General features: G+C 39.5%; 7 protein-coding genes across 7 annotated transcripts; 3 read left to right on the plus strand and 4 right to left on the minus strand.

Annotated features, from left to right (window-relative positions):
* Positions 1-307: 307 nt before the first annotated feature.
* On the minus strand, positions 308-1253 carry JH06_2141 (hypothetical protein; the record flags this gene model as incomplete). Its single annotated transcript, XM_014672868.1, has 4 exons — positions 308-491; positions 521-859; positions 890-1016; positions 1046-1253. The coding sequence occupies 4 exons, from the start codon at positions 1251-1253 to the stop codon at positions 308-310; spliced, it is 858 nt and encodes a 285-aa protein (XP_014528354.1).
* A 978-nt stretch (positions 1254-2231) lies between these two features.
* JH06_2142 (proteasome activator complex subunit) lies at positions 2232-3302 on the minus strand (the record flags this gene model as incomplete). Its single annotated transcript, XM_014672869.1, has 4 exons — positions 2232-2426; positions 2457-2693; positions 2724-3032; positions 3063-3302. The coding sequence occupies 4 exons, from the start codon at positions 3300-3302 to the stop codon at positions 2232-2234; spliced, it is 981 nt and encodes a 326-aa protein (XP_014528355.1).
* A 519-nt stretch (positions 3303-3821) lies between these two features.
* Positions 3822-4902, plus strand: JH06_2143 (hypothetical protein; the record flags this gene model as incomplete). Its single annotated transcript, XM_014672870.1, has 5 exons — positions 3822-3901; positions 3933-4032; positions 4062-4127; positions 4174-4222; positions 4253-4902. The coding sequence occupies 5 exons, from the start codon at positions 3822-3824 to the stop codon at positions 4900-4902; spliced, it is 945 nt and encodes a 314-aa protein (XP_014528356.1).
* Positions 4903-4907: 5 nt separating this feature from the next.
* JH06_2144 (hypothetical protein) lies at positions 4908-5412 on the minus strand (the record flags this gene model as incomplete). The annotated part of the gene is given in 4 exon segments (XM_014672871.1): positions 4908-5002; positions 5013-5260; positions 5308-5321; positions 5350-5412. The coding sequence occupies 4 exon segments, from the start codon at positions 5410-5412 to the stop codon at positions 4908-4910; spliced, it is 420 nt and encodes a 139-aa protein (XP_014528357.1).
* A 680-nt stretch (positions 5413-6092) lies between these two features.
* JH06_2145 (phosphoenolpyruvate synthase) lies at positions 6093-11023 on the plus strand (the record flags this gene model as incomplete). Its single annotated transcript, XM_014672872.1, has 12 exons — positions 6093-6130; positions 6161-6323; positions 6355-6505; positions 6538-6685; positions 6716-7243; positions 7274-7453; positions 7483-7837; positions 7868-8111; positions 8218-9189; positions 9220-9438; positions 9470-9993; positions 10025-11023. 12 exons carry the CDS (start codon positions 6093-6095, stop codon positions 11021-11023), a joined length of 4521 nt encoding a protein of 1506 aa, XP_014528358.1.
* A 66-nt stretch (positions 11024-11089) lies between these two features.
* JH06_2146 (hypothetical protein) lies at positions 11090-12786 on the minus strand (the record flags this gene model as incomplete). Its single annotated transcript, XM_014672873.1, has 6 exons — positions 11090-11362; positions 11393-12200; positions 12231-12396; positions 12429-12492; positions 12527-12616; positions 12649-12786. 6 exons carry the CDS (start codon positions 12784-12786, stop codon positions 11090-11092), a joined length of 1539 nt encoding a protein of 512 aa, XP_014528359.1.
* A 224-nt stretch (positions 12787-13010) lies between these two features.
* On the plus strand, positions 13011-13678 carry JH06_2147 (hypothetical protein; the record flags this gene model as incomplete). Its single annotated transcript, XM_014672874.1, has 5 exons — positions 13011-13141; positions 13171-13276; positions 13306-13417; positions 13448-13561; positions 13629-13678. The coding sequence occupies 5 exons, from the start codon at positions 13011-13013 to the stop codon at positions 13676-13678; spliced, it is 513 nt and encodes a 170-aa protein (XP_014528360.1).
* Positions 13679-14983: the final 1305 nt, after the last annotated feature.

Here is a 14983-nt window from a genome sequence, read left to right on the forward strand (position 1 = left end):
AGATGGAAGTGAGGGATATCTTGATTTCACTATTGGTTCTTCTGCTTCTGATTTGAAAATTGATGGTATTGAGATTATTGATCGTGAAAGTGATGATGGCTGCACTGAGCCTTCACAAGCTCCACCAGAGGAAACCAATATTAATCTAATTCTCATTGTTATTCTGATTGTAGTTATTCTGGTTATCATCGTTATTATTGTCTGTTGTTGTATATATAGAAGGAAGCGCGTGAGAAGGTTTAGAACCTTACCAATTAAGTCTACTCCTAATTCACATGGTGTTGAGTCTGTAACCGTATAGCAACTACTATATTTGTTGTTCGATACAAACATAATATGACTTCTTTTTCGATTTAGGAATACAAAACTTTACAACACTCAAATCTGTTTCGTTATTCACTAGTTCCTCTTTAAAACGACTGAACAAATCCCCATTAAGCGATCCATTGGTCGCTTTCCGATATTCCATGAATCGTTTCCGTAATGATGAACTACATTCAATTTCACCTTCTAATCCTACTGAGGATGTGGCATATCAACTCCAAATCCATATGTCATTACAGAGAACTGATAACCTCGATATCGTAAGTGTTCAATCCATTGCACCTTGTTGAAAGCATAATTTACAAATCGCTCATCGAACGAAGGAAGGCTAGGAGATTTCCGAACTACGACATACGGTTCTTGTGTAAATCCCTTAAAACATGTCACAGGAGTCAACAATTCACGATAATTTGCAGAATACCACTTAGCAAAAAAATAGTCATGAAGTTGATCATATGGACGAAAGCGGCTGCAGCGACGTGAACGGATACACTGTAGCAACTTCAGTTTCGTTCCAGGGAATCGACGAATTGCTCTAGAAATCATGTGATACGATAAATCAAACCCTTGTGTACATGACTCAAATTGTACACATTTCGTTTGATGAATCTCAAAAGCTGGTACAATAATAGCCAGTTTTGGATCCTCTAAATACCTCTTTGGAAGGGAAATAATGGCTTCATACAGTCCATCTAATCTTAATGATACACATTTATAGAACCTGAAGGCCAAAGATCCATATCTGTTAACCAGAAATGATTTGTTTTTGTGTTTGCAATGGCAATGTTACGTAGTTTGTTAATCGGATAAGTGGAATTATCAGAAGCAATATACTCAACAATTGATAAACGCTTATCAAAATCACTTGCCGACAACTTCTTTCGAAATTCATCCAGTTCATCTGCTACTATAAACATAGCGATGGACATAGGACTAGAATCATCAATCTTATTGTATCGTTACCCAGACCACTTATCTAATAAGTAAGGCAGATAATAAAAACGAATAGGTCTGAACATCATGTAATGCAATCAACCTTACGTTCCCTGGCTTGTAAACGTCACATCCTCACCTTCAGTACGTGAGAATTGAGGCGTAGGAAACAATATAGGAGACTTGATAATCACTGTGGAAGGCCCCGAATGAGGAAGAATCACTCCTGGTTCTAACATGTAATGATTGGAAGTGCGGTAGGTAGTGATGCGAGGTCGGCTCATTGGCGCGTGTACCAACGATTTAGCCCTATTCACTGTAACAATCTCCTTCTTCATCTGTTGATTTGCTTTAGTTGGAATGCTCGTGGAAGGAGTTTCGGTCTGTTGAGTTGGTTCCCTAGACACTATCACAGGCTGAGGCTCAGTTTGTATAATGGGTCTTAGAAAAGCCTCTGCAGGCGGAGCTATAGTCTCCTGAATCGACCCTGTAGATTCTTCTGATGGAGTCTCGGTCTGTGAAACAGTAGGAATGGCAGTTGGTGATCCAGTAATTGTGTTAAAAGAATTACCTCCGTGGTGTACTTGATGTTGATGTTTTGTTACAACTTGAAGCGAATTCAACTGTTCCATAGATGTACCGATTTCTTCATCTGTAGACCTTTTATATCGGTCCGATACACCTCTTACATCTTTGTGTCCATTGCCTAGATACGAAACATCACTAGACAAGGTGAATCGAGGAAGAACAGTCTTCTATCCTTTATCTCACTAGTCAACAAATACGAGACTCCATATATTAGACCATACAAGATAGAAATTTACATATAATCTATGTGATACGAACAAACCACATATACAAGGAAAAGACAACAGCAAAAATAAAGAAATAAAAGACATAATGAATACGACGGGAATGGGCCATCACCAGAAAGAAAATGACACTTCTAAAAACAAACAGTTCCACTAAAAGAACTAATAGAGAGACAAAGACGAATCTGTATGAGGAGCGGGGGCCTGAAGCTTTTCCAAGTTCTTCGTCACCAAATCATACAATAAAGCGTAATCATTCCGTAGACTCTGCAACGATAATTTGATGTTGAAGAACTGGGTCTCATCTACCTGTGATATGCATGAAGCATAGTCCATAATTGAAGGATTTGCTGCCATCTAGAATTCACATCCAAGCACATCACACACCTGCACAATGTAATTACCTCGAGTTGAATGATACGTCGAAATCATATCGAGAATGTTGTAAGCCTCTTCCTCTATCTCAGAGATGGTATCAACACACTCCTCTTGAATCGCAACTCCAAAGTCATTCCCATCTTCCATTCTCGGGATTTTCAAAGTAATCCACATTTTGATGGAACTGCAGAGTATCACACATTCGCGAACTTCTTTCTTCATGAATTCAAGTATATCCACTAAATGCTACAAATCAAACACCAGAAACATAAATACTGGATTGATAGGAATAGTACACTCCTGTGGGAATGGAATAGGCTGCTTGGACTTCTCCTTCTTTGGAGACTTCATAGAGTCCGATTTACTGCTCGAATGAGTCTCCTTTTCATGATCCTTGCTTGGAACATCCTCAGCCAGAGAGAGATGCTTTTGCTTTTTCCTCCAATCTTCAAAGGAAACATGTGTGGCCAGAACAAAACGCTTCAGTTCCTCTTCTTTCCGCTCCGCTTGATAGGCCAATACGTACTTGTCAACAGAAAGATTCTGTTGTATCTCCGAAAACGGTAGTTTGAGGAACGGTTGTGTCTACAAGAAATTGACAACAACAAAATCCACTTTCATATACTCCGTGAGCTCTAGAATCTTCTGAGGTAAACGTTCAAAAAACATCACTTCACCATCTCTCTCCATCTTCTTGTTGATCGATTTCACATCTCGATTGAGTTGAATAGTCTCATCAGATCCCAGAGACCGCTTTCTTTGTAGCTTTCGCTCTGGTGAGAACACAGCAAGGCTTAATTTCTCCTCCTCAATGCGTTTGCTCTTCTTTTCCTTTGACTTCGACTTAACCTTCATAGAATCGATACGAACGGAGAATAAGTATCAAAAAGGAATTGTAAAATTCCCGTGGGAATCCTATTGATATCCAACAAAGCATTGAACCCGGCTTATTTCCTATTGAATGGGTCTATATAGGTAGTTAGAGAACAAGAAGAGGAAAACCACCAAAGTGAGGTTCATTGTCATTCAGAAAGACGATAAACAATAATCTGCTGACCGATGACAAGAAACCTGAACAACAAAGGATCTGTGTTTCTATTTCAGTGTCTTACAAAACAACTAGAATAAGTCGATTTACCTAGAACACAGTGTTTACGAATAGTGAGGATACGAATTAACACAATTAATCCAAAGAGAGCACAATCAACTTCAGTGTATGTCGTTGACCCCAGATGAAAGCTTTAATTGGGTATTGAATTCGTTGTGCGTCGGATTGTGTGTTTTGTGTGCTCTATTCAGCTCAGAAGTGTTTACATTTTCCTGGTATTTCTTGTAAATCAGTAATATTATTTGTTTTCTTGTGATGGTGATAGGATGGCTGGCTTTTTGCAGTATATCTACCCAAGTGATCCCAATGCAGTCTATAAGGTGTCGTCCATTTGCGCCGAATGGGGGTTGGTGTCAGCATTTAGATTTGAGTTCTAGATCGGTTGGTGTTCTCATTGCTTCTTTCCTACGTGAATTGATTAACAATTATGTCTACGGAGGTTTTGATTCAACCTTATGCAGCGACGAAAAGATTAAGGTAGGAAAAAGAGTTAGAGTTGAATGTAGGCTTTCGATAGCACATGTACTGCGTATATTCTTGGAAGAAGGGCTAGCTCTGCTTTCTGGAACCAGGTATCGCATTTGATTGGTAGGACTTGGAATCTAGACTGACTTGTAGTTATGCTTTTCGGTCTTGTTACCTGCCTTCCCTTCTTTGTATCTGTTGGGTTGGAATTGTCATGTATAGGCTATGGAAGATTTGTTTAGTGGATTCGAAGGAGCAGGCATGATGCGTGATTGCTTGCTTCTGGGAACTGTAATGGAGATTATGGATTCTGCCTTTAAGGTGGGTGTCCGTTCTTCCTCTGGAATCATTTCTACTATTTTCAGACCTAACACTGATAAGAAAATTGATCCTTATCCTTCATTCATCATGGGAGCCGGTATTCTGAATAGTTCGTTAACTTGGGTTACCTTCCTTCGTGATGCTGTGTTGGCTTTTGGAGTGTATCTTACTTGCATTTACGATCATGAGGTTCAGGCTATTGGTGGTACATGGCAAATTGTTGGTTGGGCTACTGTTTTCTGTGGAGTTCTGAACACTGTCATGGAATTCTTGAAGGTTATTAACTTTGGCTTCTTCGATGACAAGTCAAACTTCACTTACTATGTGTTCCAACTGGTCTTTACTGTCTGGCTTTTCATCTTTGGTATGCACTGCAAGTCCTTGGTGAGTGGTGAGGAGAAGGGTATGTTGGATGGTGATGCTTCTTCTGGTTCGGATGTTAGTGATGGTGAGGCTCCTATTGCTTCTGCTCCTAAGGAAGAGTCTTCCGAAGAGGAGGCTCCTAAGAAGCATAGAAGACATCGTAAGACTAAGGAGGTTTCATCGGATGATGATGTTTAATTGAATTATTCTGTTTGTTGGTGTGACATGATTGCTGAAACAAACAATCGATCTTCTTCGACGATAGGAGTTTGAATGGGAACGAGAACGACTCGATCGACTATAACTACGGGAAGGGCTGTAACTGCGAGAACCACTATAGCTTCGCGAGCGACTGTAACTACGCGAAGGACTATAGCTCCGACTATAAGAGCTGTAACTCCGTGATGAACGAGAACGGGAATGAGAACGTCTGGAACGGGAGCGACTGGAACGAGAGCGAGAACGAGAGCGACTGGAACTGAGTGAACTGGAACGTCTGCGCTCAGGACTCTTACGACGAAGAAGAGGTTTCTTAGGAGCCGCAGCACGTACAGGCCTACAAATAAACTATTATTTGATTTCAGACTCAGCATATATTTCTACAATGACAGAGAGTCCTAAACATCAACACTACAAGACAAACACACCATCAATGAATCCCTTGTTCATTCCATCAACACATTTCTTTGCATCCTCTTCGGATTCCATAGTTAGAATAGCTATCCCCTTTGAAAGATGAGTATTTGGACGATACTCAATCGATACTTCTTGGACATGCCCAAAGCAGTTGAAAATCTCCTTCAGATGCTCTTCGTTGACATTCCTAACCAACTCACGTTTCACAGCTAATAGTACGGAGAGAGATTCTTTACTACAATCTTCTTGCCTGTAATAGGTTTTTCGACTGATCTATCACTCAATAAATGCAGAAATAATCATACTTGCCATTATCTCTTCTATCACGATTGCCACTTCGATTTTTGCTTCTAGATGATTAAACAGACAAGGAAACTGCAATACCCCGAGTTTCTATCTGTAGATAACGATCTGCTTCGGGATCCACTATCTAGATTTCACTAAATGGAATCTGAGCTATACATGACGATGAACGACTTCTTGAGTGAGATATGGCCATCGAATCAAACGAATAGCACACAATAGGAATTCGAAACTCCGCCAAAACTGTTGAAGAACCGTGGAATGACTCCTTTGGTTTTCAGAAGAAGATGGAACAGTATTTGAATCCCCAAAACATCGAAGATTACAACAAGAAGGAGTTCTGGGAAGATGCATTTCAGAAATACAAAGCCAATTATGATTGGTATGGCAAATATGATGATTTCCAAACGTACTTTGCACAGTACATCAAGAAGTCAGACAGAATTCTAATGGTTGGATGTGGTAATAGTACACTCGGCGAAAAACTGTTGGAATCACAAATATGTATTATAGTTAGATATGACCATGGCTATCATAATGTTTTGTGTGTTGATTACAGTGAGTCAGTCATTGCAACGATGAACAAAAGAAAGGGAGGAAGAAAGACGTTGATTTATCAAGTCATGGATGCAACTAACATGACGTTTGCTGATGAGGAGTTTGATGTGGTTATTGATAAGGTAGATAGTCTCTGAAAGACTCTTATATTAGGCATGCTTAGATGCTATTTATGCAGAAGATAATGAAAAATGCAAATCGGATGCCACTCAATACCTGAAAGAGACAATTCGCGTTCTTCGTCCTAGTGGTTATCTTATCACAGTATCCATGTCTCAGGATTTCATTTGTCGTCTTTTCCATAGTATTCATTAGAGTAGTGTAATAATCGCACAGCTGTTTTTCATTCGTTTTCCACTGACGTTTATCTCCTTCCTCAGCCTGTAAATACTCTTCTAACCAACCCTCTCTTCCTCTATGTGACTGCCAAAGCGGAGACAAAGAAACATTTCTGTTTCCATTTCGGTACTACGGATGGTTTTCTGTTGGGATTCGTGTTAAGACTGACTTCTAGACGTGATACATCGGATTTCACTTCTGGACAAATTCCTGATGTCTCGTCTCCAGATGCATTTGCTTCGGTGATGACAGAAACGAGACACTATTTCTTAGGACGAAATGCTTTAAGAACTATTGCTGTCTCTTCATCTTCAAGTGTTCTTTCCATGACTCTCTCCTTGGGTACTGATAGTGAACACATGGTAAAAATCGAAGGATATTTTGACATCCAGAATAAGTACCGTTTTGATATCTGGGATCATCCGTGTTCAAACAAGCAACAGCCAGTTACGTGTGCTCTTGTTGTTCCTGTTGGCAATGAACAGTCCCTGACCTTCACTACAGCAGTAAGCATTCATCAGTTGTTGGAGAGTATTCCAAGTGATCGAATGATTGTAATAACACGTATGAATGGAATGAAGAATCGATCGATCTCTGATGAGGAAGTGAAGAAAGATTGTTCTTCAATTCTATCGTGTATGGTTCCAGTCAATGGTAAACCCACAATTACAATATATTCACCTCCAGCAGAAGTTTCACAAGCGTAACATTGAAATGTGATTCTTCCTATTAGTTGCGAGATTGCTTCTGGAACTACAGCCTGTGGTGATGGATATGTCATTCAAGATGTGAAGAGTGAAGAAAGACGAGGTACACGACAGTTGGTATTTACAAGCAATTTGCGTGCTGTTCAATCAGAGATAGGTTACCATATAGTCGGAACAAAGAAAAGGAAGAAGATTTTTGAATTTGAGTATGAAATGAGACTTGTTTATATTGTAGTTCCTTATTCTTCTCAATTCATCAGTTAATGGCAACAGCACTTCTTCATTGTCCTCCTTTGACTCCTTCTCCTTCATTGTTGGTACTTGGATTAGGAGGTGGATGTCTTCCTTCATTCCTTCATACTCAGTTGCCTGAAGCTTCTATTACAGCTGTTGATATCGACAATACAATTATTGATATTGCTCATCAATACTTTAAATTAGACACTCACATCAAGACAATTGCATGTGATGGAGTGAAATATGTGAAAGATCTCGAAATGAAGAATGAGACTGTTGACTATCTGTTTGTAGATATTGATAGTAAGGATACACATGGAAATGTCTCATTTCCTCCAATGGATTTCTTGACGGTCTAAATGAAAGATTGAAATGAGTTATAGAAAGCGTTCTTACAGAGTGTTAAGCATGTGGTAGGAGAGGAAGGAGTTGTGGTATATAATGTTTGCACACGTTCATTATCAATGTATGCTGTGTTCAAGAAACAGTTTGAAGGAGTCTTTAAGCATGTGTATATGGAGGAATCAAAGGATGTGAATCGTGTTTTGATTGCTTCAAATCGACCCATTTTGGAAGGAGAGGCAATGGAGCAAGGACGTAAGGAATGGACGAAGAACTATATGAAAAGTTCGAAATAGCTTGTTTGTTGGAAATAAGTTGCCATACATTGAATGAGTTATACTGTAGAAGTAATAATTGAATGAATAGCTGACAGAATAGCTAACTTCGAGAGGTGATTGTGTTAAGGTATCAACTCTTGGAGGAAAGGGATACAACCTCCTTGTTTTGGCTCAAGGAGGTTTTATAGTTCCTAGTGCATTCATTGTAATACAAGATGCATTTTGGGAGTTCCGACAAGAACTCGGATTTGACTTCTCTACACAGCAGGATTTGCCTATTTCAGATGATACAATTGACTATATCCGTAATCTTGTGGACAACCATGAGTTGAAAGAAGAGTTGGTAGCCGAAATCAATACCCGATTGCATGACTTACGGAATCAGAGTCCAATTGCACACCCTCTATTGGCTGTACGATCAAGTGGCGTTGCTGAAGATCTGGATAATGCTAGTTTTGCTGGAATGAATGAAACTGTATTGAATGTAGAATGTGACTGTTCCTCAGTATGTCATGCTGTCAAAGAGTGTTGGAAATCCTTATTTACGCGTCGTTCAATCGAGTATCGTGTCAAAAATGGCTTTCCTGCTTTCGATACATCAATTGCTGTAATTGTCCAAGTAATGATTCCTTCTGAAGTGGCAGGTGTTGTTTTTACTGTTGATCCACATACAAGTTCACGCGCTCATTTGGCACTGGATGGAGTACAAGGAATTGGTGAAGCTCTTGTGAGTGGAATGGTGGTTTCGGATCATTGGACTATTCGAAAGCCCTACGGCGATTATGATTTCTTTGTGGAGGAGGCCATTATCAATCAACAGGAATTCAAATTGCAGTCAAACTATCCCAAAGAAGGTACTTCGAAGATTATCCTTTCAGAAGAAGAGGGAGGCAAGCCTAGCTTTACTCCAGATCAAGTAAGCATTGATATTGTAATTCATTTGAAGATTGATCACATTGTGAGGAGTGCGATAGAGATTGAGAAGTATTACCAAAAACCTATGGACATTGAGTTTTCCATTTATTGTAATGAATTGTATATCCTTCAGGCTCGTCCAATAACTCATCTTCTGACTATTCCTAATTGTAGGTTTCTTTAGTTTGACTCATAGTTAGGTATTAACCCACTGATTCACCCCTATAATAATGAATGGTCTGTGTTTCTAAATATGGGTTATTTCCAAATGTTGACAGATCCTATTTCTCCCGCTGGATATTCGTATATCAAATATCTCACTGGAGTGAGTGAACGATATCTGATTCATGTAAATGGATATGTCTTTATCAATGTTGCTACTATCTTACAGTCAAAGTGTGTTCGTAAACTCCTTTTCCGTTATTTCGCTCTTTGAAGTTTAATACATAGGATTTTGGCGAACTGGGATCGAAGAAGAAGTAGTGAACATATTTGAGGAAATCTACAAGAATGATTACAAGAAATTTGACCATATTGTCTCAAAGAAAGGGAAAAAGAGTATTTATCAGCAGGTACTCTATCCTCTGTTGAAATCACATATAAAACTAAAGTTTGAGAAACCGTCTGCAGAAATAGTTAGAGATCGTCTCCAAAAGAGTTTTGATGCTTTAATTTCTGTGGCCGACTCTATGCAGACAGTTCTCGATCAGGATCCTGCAAACGTGAAGCTAATTCATATTCTTTGTGTTCCTTTTGATCCTTTGCATTTTCTCATGGATTACAAACCATTGCTGAATTATTGTCTGTCAGCAGTTCAAACTATCAAACGACTTCTCAAAAAGGCAGGAATTGATGAAGTAGAAGCAGAACGATTGTGGTCCAATCCAAAAGAGAATCTTGTGAAACAGCAGAATGATCTTCTGATTGCTATAGGTCAGAGTCTCTTACAACTTCCATCTCATGAAACCCTTCAAGTAGGATTAGTCTGAGTGCATTTATTCATAGAAGTCAGTCGAAGCAAATGATCAACAATCCGTCCAGCTGTGGCTTCAGACCACTCTCTCAGCAACTGACTCCATCTCCCAAACATTTCAGAGAGTCTGGCATGAATTCATGAAAGCCTTTGGTTGTCGATGCCATGGTGAGATTGATCTGAGTTCACCTCGTTGGGAAGAGACTCCAATCGAAGTATTACGGATGGCATTCCAACTGGCTAACGAACCAATTGTGACTGAAGAGACCAGTATTGAGCAGCGGACAACAGCATGGGAGACGATGCGAGTAAAGTTGTCACCAAGGACGAGACGAAAGATTGAACACATGTTACCTGTGGCTACGATTTATCTCAGTTATCGGGAACACCATAAATATGGACTAATTCGTATCTTCAATGTGATTCATCATGTATTGAAACGAATGGGAGAGAAATTGGAATCCCTGGATTTGATCGATCATTCTAATGATGTGTTCTGTCTTCAATTGGAAGACTTGTTGTGGTGGGAAGAGGGTCGAAGTGATGGGAAAGATTTCAGAGATATGGTGCAGGTTAGTCGAGCAGCTCAAGAACGGATATCATTGGATGAATTACCTCGTCTGATTGTTGGTCCTGAGTGTAAGATGTGTTTGTTGTCTCGCCAAACGCGAGAGAGTTTGAAGAACTTACCTCCTACAATGATGAGAGGAATGCCTACATCGCCTGGAGTGGTTGAGGGAGTGGCTGTAGTGGCAACGGATCCAGCCACAACTGTTGTTCGACGGGGTGATATCTTGATAGCCAGAGCGACCGATCCTGGTTGGACACCGTTGTTCGTGCCTGCAGGAGGAGTGGCCATTGAGATTGGATGTCCTTTGAATCATGGGAGTGTTGTGGCGAAGGAACTAGGGATCCCATGTGTAGTAGGGATAGTGGGATTGATGAAGAAGGTGAAAAGTGGAATGAGGATACGTATTGATGGAAATCGAGGAATAATTGAAATCCTTAGTGAAAATATAGCTGTGACTTAATTGATGTTTGTGTAAATCTATGTGGATGACTTGATCGATTCAAGGTAGAAGGGAGTGACATAAGTATCAAGAAACAAAAGATCCTTTCTTAACAAGTAGAGAATCACGAATTGATTGATCCAAACGATGTTCCATCTCTTCCACAGAATGATTACCTAAGACCTCTTGAACAATTTTTTGATCATCCAATAAACTGTCTTCTTCTGAAAAGATCATTCGTGTTACTGGTTCTTCTTCTTCCATTGCAGCATCATTTTGTGTTGAAGGAGTTACACTAGAAGAGTGTCCACACTGAATAGGCAGACTCCTCACTTGAATAGCAGGCACAACAATATTTCCCTATCAGTCAGTCTCTCCTCTCACACTCACATTCTCATCTACTCCTTCCAGATATCGGGGTTGCCATACAGCTCCTGCTACCATCCGAGGACGTCCCACTCGTTCAACAAAGCGGACATTGGGATTAGCATGAGGGCTCAACATTTGTTGGCGAACGATACTCTGAGCCTTTTCCAGATTTACACGCAATTTAGAAGGAACTCCAATCACACGTCGTTTTGCTTCAGGCTGGATTGTAGACTTATAATGTGCTCGTGGTGCTAATGCATGCCCCATAGAACGTGAAGATGATTCTGAATCCAAATAGTCAATCTCATGATCACCAGCAGGAATAGCAACTGAAGAAGATTCTTCAACATGAAGAAGAGATGAATGTGAAGCGGGAACCAGATGAGCTCTTGTTGAGAGAACCGAGAGAAACTTGTCAATTCGTTTCTCAACCACGGTTTTCCGAGCTTTGTTATCATAAACAGGACTGATTGGATCCACACCATGGCGTAACATCCACTCCTTCTTGCGATCTTGTTCTGATACTTGAGGGCTATTGGTATATTGAAGAGATGTGTCAGAATGAGGAGAATGTTCGATGCATGAGAAAGGTGGATTGGGCTGGATATCTTCATAGGGTTGTTCTGTTTGTATCTGAAGAAACTCTTCTGGTTGTGCTTCTGGAGGAGATACATCTAATTGTACTGTCTCTTGTTGAATGTTATCTGAAGATGATTCTCGATGGCATAAATGAGTAGTCATATAATCAACACACTTATCAACACCATCTGACTCTGCTTGTGACATGATTTGTGATACAGATATCTTGGAGGATTGATTTGAAATACCTCTATTCGTCATATACTCTTAATGTAACAACAGATTCAATACCCAAACGAGAAATGTGAATAATCCAGAAACTAAGAGACTGGTATTCTCATTCTCAAAATAGGACGGAGTAATCAGTAATACATCTGGAATACCTATGGAGCGACATGCATTTGTGAACATGGAAATATTCTCATGTTTCAGTAAGAAATTTAAATCTGCACTTCATTTACATCCAACAGAGTCCTACTTGATGTATGAGGATCTTTTATCACTCCATTTGGTATAAGTCGACGAAATAACCGACATAATATCTACATGAATTAATTCATGATATCTGCACAATACAATTCCATCACTCAATTCCGATAATAGCGAGCCCCTCAACTCCACACCAAGAATCTTCGAAATTACTTCTCTCAATATAATCTCTTCTTCCTAATCAAATTAATAAATACCCTATACTATACGTTTGTCTCATCCTCCTTGAAACGAGCGATTTCATCATCCATACCCATATCACGATTCAAACTTAAGGCTCTCTGATTTTTGATATCATTAGATCGGAAATCCATTGAACCCCCGTCATCGTCTTGAGTTGACAGCATTATAGGATTCAAATAGCTAACGTAGTGCAGAAAAATAGACAAAGCACAAACGTAACACAAGATTAGATGAGATGAATAGGAGGGAAAAAGAAAGCCCCAAGTGGGATTCGAACACACGACCTGCCGCTTACGAAGCGGATGCTCTACCAACTGAGCTATTGAGGCACCTACTGATATTGTTATTGGCAATATATGAGTAGACGATAGTGGCACATCTTCATAGAATGGATGATTGCAGTCTTGCTGAGGTGAATGCCGATATACTTTTTCATGTGTTCTCATTTTTACCTCCAGTTTCTATTCGAAAAGAGGTGGTTTTCGTGAACAAGTATTGGAATGAGACTGCTGGAAGAGAGTACTGAATAAATCTGAATTGATAGATAGAGTTATTTATGTCGATGATAAGAATCAAGAAGACGGGAAATGGGTATTTTCGACTCTCCAGAGGGCAATTGATTCTTGTACTGATTATTCAACAATTATTATACGAGTTGGTTCTAGGATTGTATTTCATTATAGAATTCGTTCATTCGCCCTGTTACAATTCATAATAAGCATGTTGTGATCTCAACAGAAGGTGAGAAAGTAGTAATTGATTCAGATGATCCGATTATCTTTGATATAAAGTCGAGTAAAGTTGAGACAATGAACTGAAATATAGGTGGAGTTCATTTCTCGAATTCTCTCTTTCGTGTAAATGGTCATCCTCCATTAAATGTCATTGAAGAGGCAGAAGGAGTCGAACGGAGTTTTACAATTATCAGTGCATGCAATAGTAACTTATCTGTGACAGATCTGAAGTTGGAAGTGAAACATCCTCATCTTTGGCGGTTTATCACAAGTAAGACTTCATCTGTCAGGTGAAGCCTACTATGATACTGTAATTGTCTAGAATGGATAATGTGTATCTCGAGAAACTGAATTCAGTGGTAATCGGCAGTGGTTCTCTCTCTATTCAGAATTGTTATTTTACTCAGTTGTTCAATACAGGAATTGATATCCAAGAAGGACCTGTTGCCATCCATCATTCTGTTTTGGAATCGAAAGAGGATTTGGGTAATGCAGGAATTCTGTTTGAATCAACTCATCATAGTCAGCAACTCAGTGATGTAAGAATCCAACGTTTTCATGTTGGTGTGGTTTGCCATGGAACTAGTATCTTTCAATCGTGTTCGATCCTTCATTGTGGTGCGATTGGGATTTGCATTGATAACCCGTCTGATCCGTTTCTTTGTGAAATCGAGAATTGTGAAATCGATCTTTGTTCTAGAGGAATAAGTGCTAATAACTGCCTGTTATCAGTTCTCACATCCCATGTTCGACATTCCAAATGTGCTATTTATGCTACATCTTCTATGACTGTTCGGATTGAGAATTGCTGTCTTCATGATTGTAAGGAGAGTATACTGAAGTGTCAAAATGTTCAATCACTTCAATCTTCTTCCAATAGCTTATATGATAGCAAAATTGGGTATGACTTGGATAATGTACTCTATGTGGGTATGGTTCATAATCATTTTATGTATGTTAGCAACACTGTATTCTCTTTAGCCGGGTCAATCGTACCAACAAGTAGAGCAAATCATCAATAGGAACGACTATATCTATGTGACAATACTATTATCATGAATTGCAGACATGCCTCAGTTCAGCGTACAGCAATGACCTTCCATGTTGATGAAGCCGAGTTTTTGGGGAATCGCCTTGTTTCGGATGGGACTATCGAGTAGAGTTGTTGAATCTATATTAGAATAGATCTTCATTATTAGATGATGGAGATTGTCAACGAATCAACCAAATGGTTTTGATTAGTCCAATCAAACGTGAGGAGGGACTGTAGTAGGAATGTGATATTGCATGTAATCTAGTATTGAGAAAGTCGAAACCATGTATTCTTTGAAGCTAGGTGGTTTGGGCTCCGGAATATTTGTTCTTCCAGCTGTTGTCGGAGTTCTTTTCTGTTTTATCCTTTTTTCGCATCGTTTTAATGTTTGTTCATAACAGATATTGATATTCCCGTGGGATATACATCCGTCTCATTTTTACTGTAGGACGAATCCTCCTTGAGTTCTCACCATATGAGTGCATTAACAGGCGATAGGAAACAAGTACCTCCAATATTCGATAGTATAGTTGGTGAAGTGGGTATAATCTAGGTAATGGAATGCAATCTATTGAAGGACCAGAAGTATTCAGT

Source organism: Blastocystis sp. subtype 4, assembly GCF_000743755.1.
Source record: "Blastocystis sp. subtype 4 strain WR1 chromosome Unknown seqid_0069, whole genome shotgun sequence".
In the NCBI taxonomy this organism is placed as follows: domain Eukaryota; class Bigyra; order Opalinata; family Blastocystidae; genus Blastocystis; species Blastocystis sp. subtype 4.